Raw genomic sequence first — 20744 nt, 5'->3', positions numbered from 1 at the left:
AAAGCCAGTCAGGAACACAGGAGGGTGGTTCAGATTGCTTGCTGGTGTTGGCCTCTCAGGTCCCTCAGTTCAATGCAAATGGACTGAGTAGGCATTATTAATTTGCATGTAATTACTGAGATTGAACATCTGTTCATTTGCTTTGCCATACTTGCATCTTTTTTGGTAAAATGTTAAAATTTTTTACTTTTATTTAAAAACTAGGTTGTTTTATCATTATTATTTTTGAGACAGTGTCATTATGTTGCCCTCAGTAGAATGCTGTGGCGTCACAGCTCACAGCAACCTCAAACTCTTGGGCTTAAGCGATTCTCTTGCCACAGCCTCCCAAGTAGCTGGGACTACAGGTGCCCGCCACAACACCCGGCTATTTTTCTGTTGCAGTTGTCATTGCTGCTTTACTGGCCCAGGCTGGGTTCCAACCACCAGCCTCTGTGTATGTGGCTGGCGCCATAACCACTATACTGTGTGCCAAGCTAGGTAGTTTTATTATGAAGCTATAAAGATTTTTTACAAATTCTAGATATAAGTTGTTATGTTTTACAAATAGTTTCTCCCAATCTGTAGCTGCATTTTCATTTCCTTAGTGTTTTTTGAAGAGAAAAAGTTTTAAATTTTGGTAAAGTACAATTTACTGATTTTTAAAACATGTTTTTGTTTTTTGAGTTCATGTTTGTATAGTTCGTGTTTGTATCTGAAAAATCTTTGCCAAACCCAAGGTCACTCAAGTTTTCAGCTAAGTGACTTTTACAAAATAAAATCCTAGCATCATCCTTTAAAAATTCTCTTGAAACACATGGTTTGAAAAAATTTTTTTCTGAAAAATATCTTAAGGAAAAAATTGGCTATTTAATTTAATAGCATTGCAGTACAAAATGAGAAACAAAAAATTAAATACCAATTATAAATTTAACACCAACTTATACAATCAAGTACATTTTTTTTTTTAAAGACGGGTCTGGCCTTGAACTCCTGGCCAAGTGATCCTCATGTCTCAGCCTCCCAAGTAGCTGGGATTACCGTCATCCACCACCATATGTGGCGCCAATAGTTTTTTTTAAGCCAAGTATGCTTGTTATAATGCTTGAAAGATTACCTCCCAAGTAGCTGGGATTACCGTCATCCACCACCATATGTGGCTCCAATAGTTTTTTTTAAGCCAAGTATGCTTGTTATAATGCTTGAAAGATTACCTCAGTATAAAAAGAACCATACTAAAATCTTCAAATTTTTAAATAATAAACATGTTTTTATTTCTTTTATAACTTTTAAAATGTGAACATTCTGTAATTCAGCCAGTTTTTACTTCCAGGTAACTTCTTCATTGGGTCTCAATTCCCTGTGTGGAAAGAAAAAAATAGTAAATAAATTTTGATGAAGGGATAAATAAAATAGGAAGTCAGAAGAATATAAATTCAATATTTTAGTTTTTTTATCATCAAGATTTGTGCAGATCAATATTTTATATTCTACTAAACAGACCCATTTAAAACTTTTTACACTCAGTTGATCATACTCAGGCTATTCTTTCATGATTTTAGACTTTTACCAAATCTTCATTTTTCTAGATGAAAGAACTATAATTTCAGCTAGATAAGAGGAATAAGTTCTAGTATTCTTTACCACCATAGGATAACTCTAGTTAACTATAATACAGTTTTAAATAGCTAGGAGGATGTTGAATGTTCCTAACACAAAGATAAATGATGGAGATAATGGATATGCTAATTACCCTGACCTGATCAGTATACGTTATAGGTTATCACTATGGGGCAACGCCCATAACTCAGTGGTTAGGGTGCCGGCCACATACACGGAGGCTGGCGGGTTCAAACCCAGCCTCGGCCAGTTACAATAACAATGACAACTGCAACAAAAATAAAATAGCCAGGCGTTGTGGCAGGCACCTGTAGTCCCAGCTACTCAGGAGGCTGAGGCAAGAGAATTGCTTAAGCCCAGGAGTTTGAGGTTGCTGTGAGCTGTGACGCCATAGCACTCTACCCAGGGCAACAGCTTGAGACTCTGTCTCAAAAGACAAAAAAAATTCACTATGTACCCTATACATATGTATACTTATTATGTGTTGATTACAAAAAAAAAGAACTGTAATTTCTTAGTTTACCTTTAAATGAAAACTATTATCTTACTCAACTGAGTTCATTTAATGTTTTCTAGACTTCTGTCAGCTCATTTTATCTTTCTCAAAATCCTTGACTTGTGAACCATCTCTCCCACTTCCACATACTGACTATGGATGCTGCTCAATTCTCTTGCCCCTTGAGCTTCCTTCAATGCAGCAGCATACCTGGAGGCAGACAGATATCCTGCCTTGCTAACTCTTAACTGACTGCTGCCAGAGGAGCCATGTCTAGGGACATGGTGAGACCAGGCAGCTACTAGCTGCTATCATTTAACCACCAAGTTCTAAAGCTCTTGGGTATTGTTGCTTATCTCAGCAACATCATGACTTAAGAAACTATATGACAATCTATGTGAAAGCTGTATATGTATGTACAGGTGGTTTAAAACTTTGCTTCTATGTTAAAGTGCACTCTGAATTTTGAACAATGAGACTTTCAAATATCTGAAATAGCCAGTTCATAAACTGAAGACCTTTCCACTCCAGAGGTAACCATAGCAGTTTTATATCCAAGGGTCAAATAACAAACAAGACTATAAAATAGTATTACTTGAATCTAGGTCCTCAGGGGGAAAAGTTATCCCTCCTGATTTTTTGGGACATATAATATTAAAAAGAATATTTCCCAAAGCTGGCCAATTGCTGATTTAAAAAATTGCACATACTGACCTTTTAAATAACATACTCTTGTTCCGGAAGGCAGTTAGCTTTTCATCATTCTTTCTGTCTAGATAACATCCAATGACAAATCCCATAGGGACAAGTATATGAACCCAGTGGTCACGCACAACTATAAGTAAGTTCACCATGATTGCTGGAGAAAAAAACAGATTAACAGAAAGACAGTGAAATAATGTTTCAAATCTTTTAAATTGCATCTGAAACAAGAAGATAGCCCTGGATACGAGAGAGACGTTAAAAGCATAATAAACCTCTTTAAATTTGCTTGGCATTAGAATATAGTATAGTATTTAAAATGTAATTGATGAGGATTATATAGGTGACAATGATTAGTATAAAGATTATATTGCACTAAAGTCTGTTTATTCAATTTTATTTCTAGCTTCACCAGTGGTCTAATATGATATAGAGCAGAGAAATGGAGAGTATAAAAAATTCTACTTGCAAAAGCTGATTCTTTTTTTTTTTTTTTTTAAGACAGCCACAGAAGCTATAGAAAGGGATCAGTTTACTTTTTTTTCTTTTCTTTTTTTGAGGCAGTCTCACTCTGTCACTTGGGTAGAGTGCTATGGTGTCATAGCTCACAGCAACCTTAAACACCTGGGCTCCAGCAATCCTCTTGCTTCAGCCTCCCAAGTGGCTGAGACTATAGATGCCAGTCAACACCCAGTTCTTTTTTCTCTTATTAGTAGAGATGGGATCTCGTGCTTGCTCAGGCTGGTCTTGAAACTCCTGAGCTGGGCGGCGCCTGTGGCTCAGTCGGTAAGGCGCTGGCCCCATATACCGAGGGTGGCGGGTTCAAACCCGGCCCTGGCTGAACTGCAACCAAAAAATAGCCGGGCGTTGTGGCGGGCGCCTGTAGTCCCAGCTACTCGGGAGGCTGAGGCAAGAGAATCGCTTAAGCCCAGGAGTTGGAGGTTGCTGTGAGCCGTGTGATGCCACAGCACTCCACTGAGGGCGATAAAGTGAGACTCAGTCTCCACAAAAAAAAAAAAAAAAAAAAAAGAAACTCCTGAGCTAAGGCAATCCACTTGCCTTAGCCTCCCAGAGTAGGATTACAGGTGTAAGCTACCACATCCAGCCTTTTTTTTCAAGAAAAGGTCTTACTGTATTGCTTGAGCTAGAGTGCAGAGGCATCATAATAGCACACTGAAAGCTCAAATTCCTAGGCTCAACCAATCCTCTTGCTTTACCCTCCTGACTAGGTGCAATTGCAGTCATGGTTAACATGCCTAGCTAATTTTTTAACTTTTTGTAGAGACAGGGGTCCTGCTATGTTGCCCAGGCTAGTCTCAAAGATTCTCCCAACTTGGCTTCCCAAAGTGCTAGGATTACAGGTATGAGTCACTACACCCCACCTTTAAAGCGGATTTTTTTCACCTTCTTTGTATTGATTTAGAACTTTTGCATATATAAAATATCTTTAGGACCATTCACAATGCCAAAACAAACTTAATAATACTACTTTACCAGAAGTGGCATTCTTTTTTTTTTTTTTGAGACAGTCTCACTTTGTTCCCCTCGGTAGAGTGCTGTGGCATCACAGCTACCAGCAACCTCCAACTCTTTTGGGCTTAAGCGATTGTCTTGCCTCAGCCTTGCAAGTAGCTGGGACTACAGGTGCCTGTCACAACACCTGGCTATTTTTATTTTATTATTATTATTTTTTTAATTAAATCATAGCTGTGTACATTGATATGATCACCTGGCTATTTTTAGAGACAAGGTCTCACTCTGGCTCAGGCTGTAAAAGAGGCTTTCTTAGGTAAAGCTCTAATTACTGAAAACTAATTTTAGAATATATATTCTAAACACCCACTATCCCTGGATTAGGAAATGATCAGGAAATTTAAATCAAACAAAGGACATTAAAAGATACAAGAGAGGGCGGCACCTGTGGCTCAGTCGGTAAGGCGCCGGCCCCATATACCGAGGGTGACGGGTTCAGACCTGGCCCCGGCCAAACTGCAACCAAAAAATAGCTGGGTGTTGTGGAGGGCGCCTGTAGTCCCAGCTACTCGGGAGGCTGAGGCAAGAGAATCACTTAAGCCCAGGAGTTGGAGGTTGCTGTGAGCTGTGTGATGCCATGGCACTCTACCAAGGGCCATAAAGTGAGACCCTGTCTCTACAAAAAAAAAAAAAAAAGATACAAGAGAAACATAAAAAACAATATTCAATAATGTCACAGGAGATTGTAATATCAATTAAATAACTACAAACTAGGCATCAGGGCCATCATATATGCCTATATACAATGTGAAATAACTATTATTATCCCCCATTTCACAGGTAAGGAAACAGCTAAACCCGAATAGCAATTAAACACGGAGGTGGAATTCAAATTCAGGTTTGCTCCAAAGCTCTGGCCCCTTTTAATTATATCACATTGCCTCTCTATGAGACCCTTCCCCACATCAATATTTATGCTGTTTAAAATATTTTAAGTTCTAAGAGTTTCCAAAGACAGAGGAGGAGGAAGACTAGAACTAAAGGTTAAATTATCCTTTATCCAAAATGCTTGGGATCAGAAAATTTTCAGATTTCAGATATTGCAATATCTATGTACACATAAGATATCTTGGGAATGAGACCCAAGTTTGAACATGAAATTCATTCATGTTTCATATACACTTTAGTCTGAAGGTAATTTTATACCTATCAATGAGGTGAGGTGTGAGATTCTCCACACATCTGTGCTCAGAAAGTTTCAGATTTGGGAACATTTCAGATTTTGACATTTTGTATCAGGGATTCTAAACTTGTAATTTTTATCATGTGGGAAATAGCAAATTTGCATTAATTCAATAAAAACATAGTCGAATGGCCAATGTTCTGTAAAATGTTGTACATACAGATGGAATAAAACCACACTGTATGCACTTGCATCTAACGAATGCATTATATACAATGCCAGAGAAGACATGGGATGACACCCTAGAAAGAGATTACTACACTACTGTCATGAAAGGGTCTTAGCACTTAGCTGTGCTAGGACTATGCAGACTGAATTCCTGCCTTCTTTCTGACAGTAGTTCACATGCTTACACAATTCTAATTATTTCTTAAACTTCAATTAAACACCCACTATCCCCAGATTAGGAAATGATCAGGAAATTTAAATCAAATAATATAGATACTGTGTTTCATAAAGTGTAATACTGCACCCAGTAAGTTCTAGTGTGAACATTACTTATCTAGAAAATTATGATGTAAGTAAATGACATATTTAAAAATATAATTTACAATTTAGTATCAGTTTTAGGTTTTAGTCTATCGTCTACAGCTGGAGTTCTCAAACTTGACTCAACATTAAAATCACCTGGGGAGCCTTTTTTAAAAGTCTCCTTGGCCTTACCTCCACGGTGAGGCCCTTGAAAGAACTCCTCCGCTGATTTTCATGCAAATTGTTCTTGGGTGTATAAAATGTAACACCAACTTTAAACTTATTTCCTAAGATGGTGCCTTCATTAAGTAACATTATTTGCAGTTAGAATACTTTCTGTGATACTGAGTGTCCACCAAGTTAGTGGCTTAATTACTTTATAGACTTGAGCTAGTCCAGTATAGGAATAAGGATAAGCACCTTAAATGGTATGTAACTTTGAAAGCATTAAACTGCAAAATACTAGACAATATTAAGTCTCTGTGTTCATGTGACCTTCAGTGTTCAAGTTCAGTAAACTCAAGGGTCTTACTATTCTGCCATCTGTCCTTATTAGGATCCTCATTTCTTAAAGAGAGGTCAATTCTACCCTTGGCACAGCTGACTGTTGTATTTAACCACTACCAAAAAAAGTACTTCTGATTCCCAGCCCAAGACAGTCTTAAATAAACCCCTGGCCACCTGCGGGCTATGAGCCATTACTGTTGGCCATTCTTTCAACAGGACCAGAAACTAAGAAAGTGGTTTGGAGCAGAAGAGATGAGACAAGCCCTGTGGCTCTTGCTGCATATAGGCTTTTACAGAGACTCCAGATAAAAGGACTGGTGACTGTTAGATAAAAGGATTCTGTACAGTTACAATACAGAGTTGGACTGAACTACCATGAAGGAACCGTGATTCCATCCCTAAGAGGTAAATGATAAATCTTAGTTCTAAAAGCATTTCACACAACAAATGTACAATCTCTATTTAAGTCTTTGGGACAGTGCACTCAACATAATTCATCCTGTTTATTGTACTTGGAGTGAATGACCAGTGAGGGCTAAGATTTAGGACATAAGAAGTGAATGATTATGGGTGGCGCCTGTGGCTCAAGGAGTGGGGCGCCGGTCCCATATGCCGGAGGTGGCGGGTTCAAACCCAGCCCCGGCCAAAAACCACAAAAAAAAAAAAAAAAGAAGTGAATGATTCCTGGCAAATGGATTGGGGGAGGAGTATAGACTGGCTCTTGGTCATGGCCCCAAGACCCTGAGAGAGCCGTATCTGACAGACAAGTGGCAGTGAAGTACCCTCCGTTGAGGCAAGCCTAGGTTTTGGATGAGAGAAGGATCTTAATAGAACAGGACAAACTGCTCTTTCATGGGGCAATATCCACATGGTTGCCCATTAGAGCACTGTACTATTATTATGAATGTCTTCTTTATAAGAAGACTCTTTAAAAAGACTTTTGCTTTTATTTCAGAAACAGGAGTAGCTAAGGAGTCCCTTAAAAACGAACTGGGTTTTGTCTTATGGACTCAAAGAATCACGTACCCAGTCAGGTATCCTTGGATACCAAAATGATCCAATTTTTTTTGTCTACAGTCTAGTTAAGAGCTGAATCTCAAAGCAATGTCAGGCACAGTTTTTACTACTTTTCATAATCAACTCATAATCCTCACAATAATACTTATTATAATGTATCAACTAATAGGTCTACAATGAAACAGGTTTATATTATTTCAGATAAAGAAATTCAGGGACAATCCTGGTAAAATATTTCACCTAATGTCATAGATGCAGTTTAATGGCAGAGGTGCAACTAGAACCCAAGCAGTCTGCTGGTTCCTCGGTACACGCTCTTTTTTAAATTGTTTTATTTTTAGGGAAAAGGTCTAACTCTTGTCACCCATGGTGGAGCACAGTGGCTGTAATTATAAGCTCACTGCAGCCTCAAACTCCTGGGCTCAAAGGGATTCGCCTCTGGTCTCTCCTCGCAGCTAAGGGGAACAGGGAAGTACCTCTATACTCAGCTCTCTTTTTCATTTTTATCGTTTTTTTTTTTTGTTTGTTTGTTTGTAAACAAAGTTTGGGGGTTTGGCGCGTCTGGCTGTTCCCCAGGCAGGTTTCAACTCCTGTCATCAAGATCCTCTCGCCTAGACCTCCCAAAGTGCTGGGATTACAGGCGTGAGCGACCTCCGCCTCGGCAGGTCCAAGTTCCTGGGCTTTACTCTCTCGAGCGTTTACATCAACTTCATTTTTAATCTTATTTTTCCTAATATTTTTCTTGAACCTCCCCCCCTTAACTACTAACTGAAAACTGTATCTGTTGTGTATCTCATTTTTGTAAGTCACTCCAAAATCAGGTTGGAAATAGATAGATTCTGTCCCCCGTAGCACTCTGTATTGCTCTAAGTGTTGACTAAACCTATGAAATCAGTGCTGGATGCCTGATGGAATCAAATTCCTCGAGGTGTGAAACTCTGAGGTTTCAGTGATATAAACACCCTTGAAACCAGGCACAATTTAAGTATCACGTCTTTAAAAAGTAAAAGAATGTGAGTGCATGTTTGGGGGGAATGGTCTGGGATTTAAATGAAGGTGAGGTTCGCCAGGGGACAGAAGGCTGAGACTTGGACCTATGTAAGATGCTCCCGGCGAAGCAGCCCCTCGCCTGCTGCAGGTTACGAGTGAGATCCTCGCCAGTCTCCTTTGCAATCCGGCTGGGGGAGATCACCGGGTCGTCTCTAAAGACGTTTTCAGTTACGACAGGTTCAGACTATCCTTTGCCAGGTGGGAAACCTGAACCTGTTACCCACCCAAGGAAACCCCCATTTTCCTTTCTTTTCCCCGTCACCTTCGCTCAGAAGCCCGTGGGGAAGCCAAGACCACCCTTTACATAACACGCCACTGAAACCTTTCTTGCAACCCTTCCCACTTCCATAACCGCGATCGGCGGCGCCGCGGCCAACCTGGATCCCTAGACGCACCTGCGACCCCGCTGCCGACAACAACCCCACGACCAAGGTTGGAGGGAACCAGCTCAGCCACCAGCCAGCGGAAACTGCGACCTCGGGACCCGCCACTCGCCGCGCCCGCGCGGAGGAGAGGGGTGGTACCGACAAGTTATGCCTCTTCTTCCTTATGATGTTTGAATCTTCTCATTTTTTAGCTTTTAAAAATTATAAATAACTTTCGTCTTTAAAACTCCGGTCCAAAGTGATGAGAATCGTTGGGCTAGGTGCCGTCGCCCTCCGGCAGCTTTGTTCCCGGGCCCCCAGCAGGATGGTACGGCCCGCGGTCTCCCCCGCCTCAGCGGCTCGCCTCCAGATCCAAAATGGCGGCAGCCACGGAGGGCCTCCTGCCGGCCTACCTCCGCGAGTGCTGCTGAATGAACGCCACCAGCTTTTGTCCCTCTTGAACCTGGATTCGTCTAGGGGTTGGGAAGGGCAGTGGACGGCGTTGGGGGAGGCTTGACGAGGCAAGTGGGGCGGGAGAAAGGAGAGGGCCTGTGGATGGGGGAGGGGCGTCTTTGACTCTCCGGGAGAGCCGGGCTCTGACTGCCTACCCGCTTTACCCAGAGGACGTGCCCCCGCGGCTTCGGTTGCGACTGTCCTGATTGCTCCTGGCAGAGGTGCTCAGCGAGGGAAGAAGTGGCCTCTTTATGGGTCTACAACTCCCGCTATTTTGTGGCAGTCCGTTGGGTTCACTCCCTTGCTCTCCTTCCCTCCTTCCTGTTTCCCCCGCCTTTTCACTCTTGCGGCTGGAGGAGTTAACCCGACTCCAGCTTTGGTTCCTACGCCTCGTGGCCACAGCCTAGCCTCTCCGAGTCGTGGGTTGAGAGACTACGAGGTAACTAAACACTGGGGCCAGAGTAGGCGTCCTTTTAGTTCGTTGACTCCAAATATCCTTCCGATGCTTTACTAACATTGTCTTGGCCTCGGCGCCCTCCCGCCTTCACCCTGGAGTGCTTCCACTATCACTGCAATTTCCCAAGACTTCATACTATTTTACGTGTTCTTCAGAAAACCAGAAGTCAGACTAGCTCTAACCCTGGCAGGTCTGGCCTCCGTGACCAGACGAACCTGAGCTATCATTTTTGCCCATCCCTTATTTTTAATTTTGCAACCCCTGTGACCCTGTTAGGCAACCGCTACTCCCCACTCCAGAACTGACCCGGGAAGACCCTTCCAAATCACTGAGCCCCAGGGCTACCCCGATTCTATAATTTTCTCTACTTTTTTGCATAGTTGTCTTTAATATGCACGGTCATTATTGAAAGAGCAATTAACTGCGATAGATCCTTAGAGATGAAGTAGTTAGCATCAGTCGAAATCAGTGCCCCGAAGAACTTACACAGTATTAGGAGGAGTCCTCCTTCCTTCAGTATCCATTTATGTTGCCTTGAGCACATATTGGAAATACAAAGACGATTACCTCTACTTGCTTTGTACCCCCAGTGTGACACAAAATAACCAGTGTTGCCTGGGGGCGATGAAAACGTTTATAAAGGGTCAGATATTTGAATTGGGTCACAAAAGATTAAAAGAAGTTTGTGCCTGGATACTGCACAGAGATACAGAGCTTTAAGAAGCTTTAGCATGTTTAGGGAGAGTGAGCTTTAAGAAGCTTTAGCATATTTAGGGAGAGTGAGCTTTAAGAAGCTTTAGCATATTTAGGAAGAGTGAGGAGATAAATGTGCTGGAGCATTTTTAATGCAAGGGTAATTGGTGAAGCAAAAGGTACGTTGAGATCACCTTGTGAAGGATCTTGATTTCCACCTAAGGAGTCTAGATTTTCAGTAGTTAGCAGGAAGCAGGTGGATATTTCATGCATGGAGTGGGCATGAGGATATTTGCTTTTTAGGATGGTCTCTGACAGCTGTATGAAGGATCAACTGGGACCAGGAAAACTAGATGAAAGGAAATTGGCAGTCTGTCAGGTAAGGCAATGAGTACCTCCATGGAGGTAGGACCATAAAGGGTATCAGACATCAAGTAAATCTTAAAATAGGATTCAAATAGTGGTTGCCAATTTGTAAGAAGGTGACTTGAGCTGATACCATTAAAATCCAATCTGAGACATGTACATAAAAATAGAATGGTGTCCACCTGCACTTTAGGAGTGACAGAACTCAGTGCTCTGCTGTCTAAAGCATTTGCAGGGGTCCTCAAACTGCGGCCTGCTGGCCACATGAGGCGGTGTGATTGTATTTGTTCTTGTTTTGTTTTTTTTACTTCAAAATAAGATATGTGCAATGTGCATAGGAATTTGTTCATAGTTTTTTTTTTTTTTTTTAGACTATAGTCCGGCCCTCCAGTGGTCTGAGGGACAGTGAACTGGCCCCCTGTTTAAAAAGTTTGAGGACCCCTGATAGAGTCTCGACCTGGGCTACAGTAGCCACTAGCCACATGTAGCTGTTGAGCACTTGAAGCATAGTTAGTTTGAATTGAGATGTACTATAAATATAAAATATACACTGGATTTTTGAAGACTTAGTATAAAGAGAGAATGTAAATTATCTCATTTTTTAAAATGATTACATTTTTTAAAGGGTAATATTTTGGATATATTGGGTCAAAATATATTAAAATTAATTTCACCTGTTTCTTTTTTGCTTTTCAGTGTGTCTATAAAGTTTGAAGTTACATTTGTGGCGTGCATTGTATTTCTGTTCACAGAGCTGTTCCAGTTTAGACTAATGATGGAATTTGTAAGGAAGTAGAAATATGAGCTGGAAGCTTGAGACATTTCTTCCTTGAGTCATTGAGCAATGATGTCAAGGTAGCTTCCTGAGACCCTCCATTGCCAGTTAAGGGATTCAGTTTTGAGTTTGTTTTTCTCAAAAACTAAGAAAATTTCAAAGATTTCTGAGCAAGGAGTAATATGTGCAAAGGTGTTTCTAACATTCTTTTTGTTTTTTTTTTTGTTTTTTTTTTTGTGGTTTTTGGCCAGGGCTGGGTTTGAACCCGCCACCTCTGGCAAAAGGGACCGGCGCCCTACTCCTTGAGCCACAGGTGCTACCCTGCAAGGGTGTTTCTAAAGATCTATCTGGCAGCGATATTTAGGTGAAATAAAAAGATGAAAGGCTGGAGACAGAGAAACCCAAATGTAAGGTAATAAAGCCCTGCGTTGACGTATTGGCAATAGGAATAGAGAGGGATTGTTATGTGTGCAAGGCCTTCTGAGGGAAGAAAGGGAGTTGCTAACAGACTGTCTAAGAAGTAAAGGGAAGAATCAGCATGTGAAGTTTCAAGTGTTGGTTACTTAAGTAATAATTGCTGTCACAGAATTACAAAATATACTTGAGGCTAAAGATATTTAGTCCCAAAATAGAACCAGCCAAGTTAGAGAAGAAAGTTGTGTGCTAAATACTTCCTCTTTATCTCCCTGCTTTATCTTCTAATCCAGCAGTTCTCAACCTGGGTGCGACCCCTTTGGGGGTCTCCTGCATATCAGATATTTACATTACGATTTATAACAGTAGCAAAATTACAGTTATGAAGTAGCAACGAAAATAATTTTATGGTTGGGGGTCACTACAACATGAGGAGCTGTATTAAAGGGTCACAGCATTAGGAAGGTTGAGAACCACTGTTCTAATCCAATCAATCATACATGACTGCTGCTTTCCCTAAAATACAGAAATATCTGTATCATGCCACTCTCTACTTGGTAATGACTTTTATTTTTATTTATTTATTTATTTCTTTGTAGAGACAGAGTCTCACTTTACTGCCCTCGGTAGAGTGCCGTGGCGTCACACGGCTCACAGCAACCTCCAGCTCTTGGGCTTATGTGATTCTCTTGCCTCAGCCTCCCAAGCAGCTGGGACTACAGGCGCCCGCCACAACACCCAGCTATTTTTTTTTTTGTTGCAGTTTGTCCGGGGCTGGGTTTGAACCCACCACCCTCAGTATATGGGGCCCGCGCCCTACTCACTGAGGCACAGGCGCCGCCCTATTTTTTTATTTTTTTTTCAGTTTTTGGCCGGGGCTGAGTTTGAACCCCCCACCTCTGGCATATGGGGCTGGCGTCCTACTCCCTTGAGCCACAGGCACCGCCTTGGTAATGAATTTTAAAATGTTTCTCTGTTGGGCGGCGCCTGTGGCTCAGCGGGTAGGGCGCCGGTCCCATATGCCGGAGGTGGCGGGTTCAAACCCAGCCCCGGCCAAATTAAAAAAAAAAAAAAAAAAATGTTTCTCTGTTACCATAGAGTTCCCAAAGCCCTTCATTGTCTGGCCCTTGTATGTTCATTGGGTCTATAATTTTTTGCTATGTGAAAGTATGCCAGGCTAGCATTTTCACTGGTACACTGTAAGTTTTCTGTTTTGCGCTTATACTCTTGTTATTCCTTTGTTTTGAACAATGGTTCTCAACCTTCCTAATGTATTAGGAATGTATATTTTATTGTTAAAAAGGGGTCATGACCCACAGGTTGAGAAACCGCTGGTTTTCTCTGTTTATACCCAGGTCTTTCCAATCTTTAATGAATAATCTTAGAGCCCACTTCTTCTATGATTCTCAATAACATAAGCTAATGACAATTTTGAAATGTTACTTTCTAAACTGCATATTTGATTCTTGATTATAACCAGTTTTGTTCTTTATTTTTATGTTTTTGTGTTCTTTGTTTTATTCCTGTTTTATGTAAGCTTAAGCTTCCTAGTATTATGACAATTTTTTTAAAGGGCCATGTATTATACTACTTGCTGCTGCTCCTGGTGCCTTAGATAAATTAAACATAATGATAAACAGAACTAAATCATACCATATTCATAAGGTTCTTATTTGTTTATTTTTTAGATTTCTAGAGAACTCTTCTGAACTCAGAGTGTTTCATCATATATACAACTAAGTTATCAGTAAGTAATGAATGTCTAATAATGATATAGCTTTATTATGAGCAATTGTAGGAAAACTGTCTTTTCATTTTCTGGCTTTCTATAAAAAAGTTTTAACATGAACTCATTCAATTCTAGCTGTAAGATATTTTGTATTTTTACTTCAGAATCTAAATGAAGAAAGTAGAAATTAAGGAAGCTTTGAGTAGAAAAAATTTCTATTAGGGCATTAAAGTAATTGTGGCACAGGAGGCTCTTTGCAGAGAACTTCCCTGTGTCCTTTCCAAAATTGCATTTCTAAACATTTTTCATCAAATAGATAATGTCTTTGTACTTTTCATACCTCAGATAAGAACATATTAAGTCAATACATTTAAAATTTTAACTAATCAACATTTATTGAACAACCACTATGTGCAGGGCATTTTCTGAGGATACAAAAATGGGTTAAGCTTAGTCCTGCACTCAGAGCTTTCCCAAGCAAGGAAAATACAGGTAGATAGGTGTGGTAAGAGCACTAAGCTCTTTTAATCCTTCTGTGCTTCATTCATAGAAGAGACACTGACCATGATTATGTGTTAGGTATTGTGGAGGCTTTGGAATGTACCTGTGTTCAAAGTAGACAAGGTCTTTTTTTTTTTTTTTTTGAGACAAGAGTCTCACTGTGTCACCCTCAGTAGAGTACTGTGGTGTCACAGCTCACAGCAACCTCAAACATTGTTGTTTGGCAGGCCCAGGCTGGATTCGAACCCGCCAGCTCTGGTATATGTGGCTGGTGCCCTAGCCGCTGAGCTACAGGCACCGAGCCAGTAGACAAGGTCTTTACCTTGTTGGAGTCCACATTCTTGTGTGAAGGTCAAGAGGAGAAAAGAGGCAAAGTAAATAAATAGCAATTATAGTGAGCACTAGGTATTTTGAGGAAAATAGGATGATGTCATAAAATATAACTGTAGTGGAAAAGGACTTTAGGGTGATCAGAGAATGTCTCTGAGATAATAAATTGGAGGCAGGGTAAATATACAAACCAGTTAGAGATTTTTTTTTTTTGAGACAGTCTTATTATGTCACCCTCGGTAGAGTGCTATGGTGTGGTGTCACAGCTCACAGCAACCTCAAACTCTTGGGCTTAAGAGATTCTCTTGCCTCAGCCTCCCATGTAGCTGGGACTACAGGAGCCTGCCATAGTGCCCGGCTATTTTCTTGTTATTGTTGTCATTGTTGTTTAGGAGGTCCTGGCTGGGTTCAAACCTACCAGCCCCGGTGCATGTAGCTGGCACCCTAACCACTGAGCTATGGGCACCAAGCCCAGTTATAGATCTTGGTAACCGTAGTGATAAAAGGAGAAGATTTTTATAAAGGTCATTGATAAATATCTGTACAACTTAAGCCAATGGATATTTTTTTGGCTTCTTCAGTTTGGTAGTATAAATGAGAGGTGAGGAAGTGGAGACATATTTGTAGACAAATATTCTGAGAAATGTTGCTTTGGATGGGAAACAAATGATGCTGTGGTTGCTGGGTTAAGAAGATTCTTATAAGTTGGGAAATTCTAGGGCTGGGTGCAGTGGCTCATGCCTGTAATCCTAGCACTCTGGGAGGCCAAGGCAGGTGGATTGCCTGAGCTCACAGGTTCAAGACCAGCCTGAGCCAGAGCGAGACCTCGTCTCTAAAAATAGCTGGGTGTTGTGATGGGCACCTGTAGTCCCAGCTACTTGGGAGGTTGAGGCAAGAGAATCACTTAAGCCCAAGAGTTTCAGGTTCCTATGAGCTGTGTCGCTATGCCACTCTACCAAGGGTGATGAAGACAGACTCTGTCTCTAAATAAATAAATAAATAAATAAGTTGGGAGAGTATCTCCATGTACTCATGGGAATGGAACCCAAGTGATACACTGATGCAGGGGAAAGAATGAAATTAAGTCTTTCAGACTTTTGGGATCAATAGCATATACAGGTATTGGTGTTGGATGGAAACAGAGCTATGCCATATAATAGGAGGCACAACAGTGTACGTGCAGATAGGTTAATAGATACAGTGTCTGGAAAATGAGGAATCACTGTCTAATTTTATTTTCTGATTGATGAATGAGGGGAGATTATCAGCTAAGAGTAGAGGTTGGGGTGGGTGATGCTTGAGCAGAAAAGAAGAGCTGTAAAATAGTAGTTTCAGGGGTTAAAAGTCGACCTACCAAGAAAAGTAGGATTGACAGGTAGTTCTTTGTGCCTGTTTTGAGATGTTTGGCCATGAATTTAAAGAGCAAACAGCACAATTGCATGATTTTGGTTTTTCAATCTGGCAACATTCTTTAGGGGGGACTAGAAGAACAAGCTATTTGAGTGTTTGCAAAATAATCGTAAAGGATCATGAAAAAAGAGGGGCTCATGTATATTGAAAAAGTGGTCAGTGTTTAGAGATACCAGTGAATCCAAAGGATTTTTGCAGTGGGAATGCTAGAGTAAGTAAGGTGGAGGTGATAGAGTGGGGTGCTTAAAGGTGAAATTTGGAAGTTGTGAGGGCCTGGATCCCCCACTACCTTTGCCAGGTTCTGCACTGAGGGTAGTTGACGAGAGACAAAACTCAGACTCAGTTATCTCAGCTGAAATAACCGATGGGAGCCAGTGAGAGGCATACACTTAGCTAGCAGTATCTCAAGTGCAGCCAGCAAGTATAGCACCAGACTGTTCTCTCTTAGTCTCAAAAATAAATGCATAAACTTAATTTGAGTTATTCAAAGCAAGGTACCTCATGTAATCAATAATCACAAGAAGGGGCTTGGCACCTGTAGCACAGTGATTACGATGTCATCCACGTACACCAAGGCTGGCCGGTCTGAACCCAGCCCGGGCCAGCTAAACAACCATGACAATGGCAACCAAAAAATAGCCAGGCGTTGTGGTGGGTGTCTGTAGTCCCAGCTACTTGGGAGGCTGAGGCAAGAGAATTGCTTAAGCCCAAGAGTTTGAGGTTACTGTGAGCTGTGACGCCATGGCACTCTACCAAGGGTGACATAGTAAAACTGTATCTCAAAAAAAAAAAAAAAAATTATAAGAAGGGAAACGAAGGGAAAATCATGTAGGCTAACCATGTGATTACAACTTAAAACTTTACAAATTGGGTGAGGATAAACTTTCCTAACTCGCTTCAGTGATTTCTATATATGTCTGGGCAGGACTCAGATGATAGTAATCGTTGGTTGCTAGGCATTCTGTTCTTAGCCACCAGGTAACAATAGGGCCATCTGTGGCCCAGAAAAAAGGTGGCATGGGATCTTGAACTGTGGTCAACGAGACCCCCAGAATCCTAGCTCTGAGCCTGCCAGGTGCCAGACATCCTGTGCTAGCCTTGAGGGGTTTGAGAAACTTGAACTCTGGTCAACAAGCCCGTCCAGAAATGCTGGCTTAAACTACATTACAAACCTGGTTCCCAGAGGAAAACTGCAGGTACTGGTAGTGATAATGCCTAGGGTGTAACCATGGTGGGGGGTGGACTGAAGTGAAATGAAGAAGATTATTAGAGTTAAGAAAGTCAAGGAACTGAGAGTTTAACATTGAAGTTACTGAAAGGAAGATGTGGTGAGCTAAAGTTGTCAATGAACAAGGTCAGATTAATGGATGCCACAGTGAGGAGGAAATGTGGAAAGGTGGTAGTGAACTTCTAGGTGGCATAAGCTTTAATGGGACTGAGGTATTTGAAAGAGGAAGAAGACGTGGTTTGAAAGGTGGATTGAGGAGCAAGGAACACATACATGCTGCTTTTGAGGTATAGAGGATATAAGAGTTTTTTTTAAAATCCCAAAAATATTATCATTAGGGAACATCTGTGAAGACAAACAGGTGAAGAGAATTTCCAGAGGAGCAGTTGAAGTTCTAGGTGAGTATAATTGTAGTTTCAGAGAGCACACTGAAAGGATTTGGGAGGGAGAAGAGGTAGGAATTGGGTCTAATTAGGAGATGTATACAGCAGTGATAATTGATAACCTCAGAGTCTTGGATTTGGGGCTATAACCCAGGTAAAAAATATGGAAGATACAGTGGGATTACCCCTGACAGTTTACCTTAGTTTTGTTTTTTGTTTTTTTTTTTTTTTTTTTTTTTTGAGTAAGAGTCTTACTTGTCGCCCTTGGTAGAGTGCCATGGCATCATAGCTCACAGCAACCTCAAACTCTTGGGCTTAAGTGATTCTCTTGCCTCAGCCTCCCCAATAGTCGGGACTACAGGCACCTGCCACAAGGCGCAGCTATTTTTTTCTGTTGCAGTTGTCATTGTTTAGCTGGCCCAGGCCAGCTCAAATCCACCAGCCTCGGTGTATGTGGTCAGTGCCCTACTCACTGAGCTATGGGCACTGAGCCCAGTTTACCTTTGTTTGTTGATGACTTTGGGTAGTTGGGGAGAGATCATCAGGTAATTCGGTGGCCTTCTTTCCTACTTGTTTAGTTAACCAAAAAAGTCTAATTTATTTTGAGGAGCTAAAATCTGAAATGTTTCTGTGGAATTGAACCTTGTTAATATTTTGATAACGTTTGCTTAATAGCACACAGTTTTAGGTCCTAATCCCAGTAGATGTGTTCATGTTACATTTTCTTGAAATACATGTAGTAGGCATCTCAACACACATTCAACCAGATATATGTTAGGACTTAAATGTGTCGGGTTCATCAGGTTCTGTTTTAGGAATTACGAACATAAGTTACCATTGCTTTTATTGTTTTGTTTTGTTTTGTTTTTTTGAGAGAGAGTCCTGTTCTGTCACCCAGGTAGAGTGCAGGACATCATCATAGCTCACTGCAGTACCTCAAACTCCTGGACACAAGTGATCCCCCTGCCTCAGTCTCCCACATAGCTGAGACTAGAGGCATCCACTACCAAACCTAGCTAAATTTTCTATTTTTAGTAGAGATAAGGTCCCATCCTTGCTGGGGCTGTTCTTAAACTCCTGAGCTCAAGCCATCCACCTGCCTTGGCCTCCCAGAATGTTAGGATTATAGGCGTGAGCCACTGTACCTGGCCCTGTCTTATTTTTTGTTGCTTACATTCCAGTGCAAGTGTTCTTAGCATTAAATGCTCTGAAAAATACATGAATTTCTGTGTATTCCTATGTGTATGTGCTTTTTGGTTTTTCTGTCTTTTTTTTTTTTTTTTAAGATAGTCTCTCTTTGTCACCCTGGTTAGAGTGCCTCATCATCCTCACAGCTCACAGTAACTTCTTCAAACTCTTAGCCTTCAAATTCTGTTCTCTTGTCTTAGCCTCCTGAGTAGCTGGGACTATAGGTGCGTGCCACCTCACCCAGCTAGTTTTTTTTATTTTCTCTTTTTAGTAGAGACAAGGTCTCGTTCTTACTCAGGCTGATCTTGAACTCCTGAGTTCAAGCAGTTCACCTGCATTGGCCTCCCAGAGTGCTAGGATTACTGGTGTGAACTCAAGCAATCTACCCTCCTTGGTCTCCTAGAATGCTAGGATTGCAGGCGTGAGCCACTGAGTCTAATGGGAGGGCCCACAGGTAAAAGAACAAATTCTCTTTGAAGGGTGAGTGCATTAATTTAGTAACATTTATTTAGGAACTTGAATGTGGTAGTAGTCTCTATCCCAGGTAATTTATACATTATTCGAAATCCTTCAACATCCCTTTCACGTATATATTAATACTAATGTTCTGTGTTTCTAATGGGGTACATAGGTGAGGAAAGGTTAATTAACCCCCAAATCTCACAGGAGTAGATTCACTTCAGGGTCTGTTTGACTACAGAATCCACTACTTTTCATTATACCCTACTGGGGAGCCTTGAAGGACTCATTGTAAACAAAAGAGTGTAAAATTATGTTTATATTTTTTAACTTGGCCATAGTAGAAATGGATTTTAAAGTGTTTGGTTTCCATGTTTATGGAATTTTTGATACACCTACAACTTGAAGTTATTTTATTGTGTCTATTACATATGTTAAACTGTGCTTTATGTTTCATTGTGATTTCATTTCTTTTTAAAGAATCTTTTAGTTTGTTATTACTGGACCAAAAAAATGACATCTATTATCAAATTGACTACCCTGTCTGGGGTCCAAGAAGAATCTGCTCTTTGCTATCTTCTCCAAGTTGATGAGTTTAGATTTTTATTGGACTGTGGCTGGGATGAGCACTTTTCTATGGATATTATAGATTCCCTGAGAAAGTAAGTTACATTTCATATTTCTAGGCTTTTATTAAGTCAGCTTTTCTTTGCTACAATGTAATACTATTTTGATGTTACATAGAGTTGCTTCTGTGCACTAATTTAGTTTATGGTAAAAGATTTAGTTTTACTTAATGCCAAAAAGTAAATAGTGACCATTTTATCTTATAAAGTTTTGATTAAATTTTAAGCTTTTTTCTAGAAATTGAGCAAAATCTTAAGTTGTTACTTGGCTAATGGATTTCAGTAGAAATTTTTGTACCCTAATTTTAGGAAAGAGTAAGACTACGTAAGAATTTGAGGAGAGGAAATATTTTCATGTCAAAGTTCAGTAGCTGGATTACATTGGCTTATTTTCTATTACCTTTTAATGCTAAAAATTGTGAATTGGTTCTCAGAATAATGATCATGAAATACAAAAGGATCCCAATCCATTAAAAAATTCAATTATGTTTGCAGTATTATAATAATTATGGGAGGAAAGTTTAAATATTTTAAAAACTTAGAACTTGAAGCCAAACCCCACCCCCGACCCCCGCCATCTTGTTAATTTCTTTTGGCAATAAGAACATATGCTTCTCTGATTAATTGAAGTTTTATTATAATGAGTATGCTGCTGGCCACCATGTTAAAAAGCTGATGAATATCCATAATAAATACGTGGCCATTTAAATATTCTCTCCTTAGTCTGGTTTGGTGGCTTGGGCCTAGAGTCTTAATTGCTTAGGAGGCTGAGGTAGAAGGATTTTTTGGGACAGCATGGGATAAAATGA

At 40.6% G+C, this 20744-nt stretch overlaps 2 protein-coding genes across 6 annotated transcripts in view; one reads left to right on the top strand and one right to left on the bottom strand.

Annotated features, from left to right (window-relative positions):
• Positions 1–1222: 1222 nt before the first annotated feature.
• NDUFB1 (NADH:ubiquinone oxidoreductase subunit B1) lies at positions 1223–9078 on the bottom strand. Its single transcript, XM_053601205.1, has 3 exons — positions 8954–9078; positions 2810–2954; positions 1223–1339 (listed from the first exon to the last, which is right to left on the bottom strand). Exons 2-3 carry the CDS (start codon positions 2947–2949, stop codon positions 1303–1305), a joined length of 177 nt encoding a protein of 58 aa, XP_053457180.1. The 5' UTR covers positions 2950–2954; positions 8954–9078; the 3' UTR covers positions 1223–1302.
• Positions 9079–9297: 219 nt separating this feature from the next.
• The window catches only part of CPSF2 (cleavage and polyadenylation specific factor 2), a 55623-nt gene continuing 44176 nt past the window's right edge, over positions 9298–20744 (top strand). Inside the window, exons 1-5 of one of the 5 annotated variants that reach the window (XM_053601199.1) lie at positions 10830–10905; positions 11645–11747; positions 13770–13828; positions 17618–17677; positions 19790–19971. In XM_053601199.1, the coding sequence (XP_053457174.1) occupies positions 19823–19971 (149 nt within the window). In that variant the 5' untranslated portion in view covers positions 10830–10905; positions 11645–11747; positions 13770–13828; positions 17618–17677; positions 19790–19822. Of the gene's footprint in view, positions 9816–10829; positions 10906–11644; positions 11748–11931; positions 12080–13769; positions 13829–17617; positions 17678–19789; positions 19972–20744 lie in introns of those variants that run through there. The other 4 variants (XM_053601200.1, XM_053601198.1, XM_053601201.1 and 1 more) reach the window with 4 other exon arrangements.

Source organism: Nycticebus coucang, chromosome 9 (assembly GCF_027406575.1).
Source record: "Nycticebus coucang isolate mNycCou1 chromosome 9, mNycCou1.pri, whole genome shotgun sequence".
NCBI lineage: Eukaryota > Metazoa > Chordata > Mammalia > Primates > Lorisidae > Nycticebus > Nycticebus coucang.
Note: the sequence above shows the minus strand (reverse complement) of the source record. Positions and strands in the feature narration are given on the sequence as shown.

Coding starts and splice junctions, on each gene's coding strand:
- NDUFB1 (XM_053601205.1), bottom strand. CDS start 2,949: ATGGTGAACTTACTTATAGTTGTGCGTGACCACTGGGTTCATATACTT. Junction 1,340..2,809: donor AAGAGTATGTTATTTAAAAG/GTCAGTATGTGC, acceptor CTTTCCACACAG/GGAATTGAGACCCAATGAAG.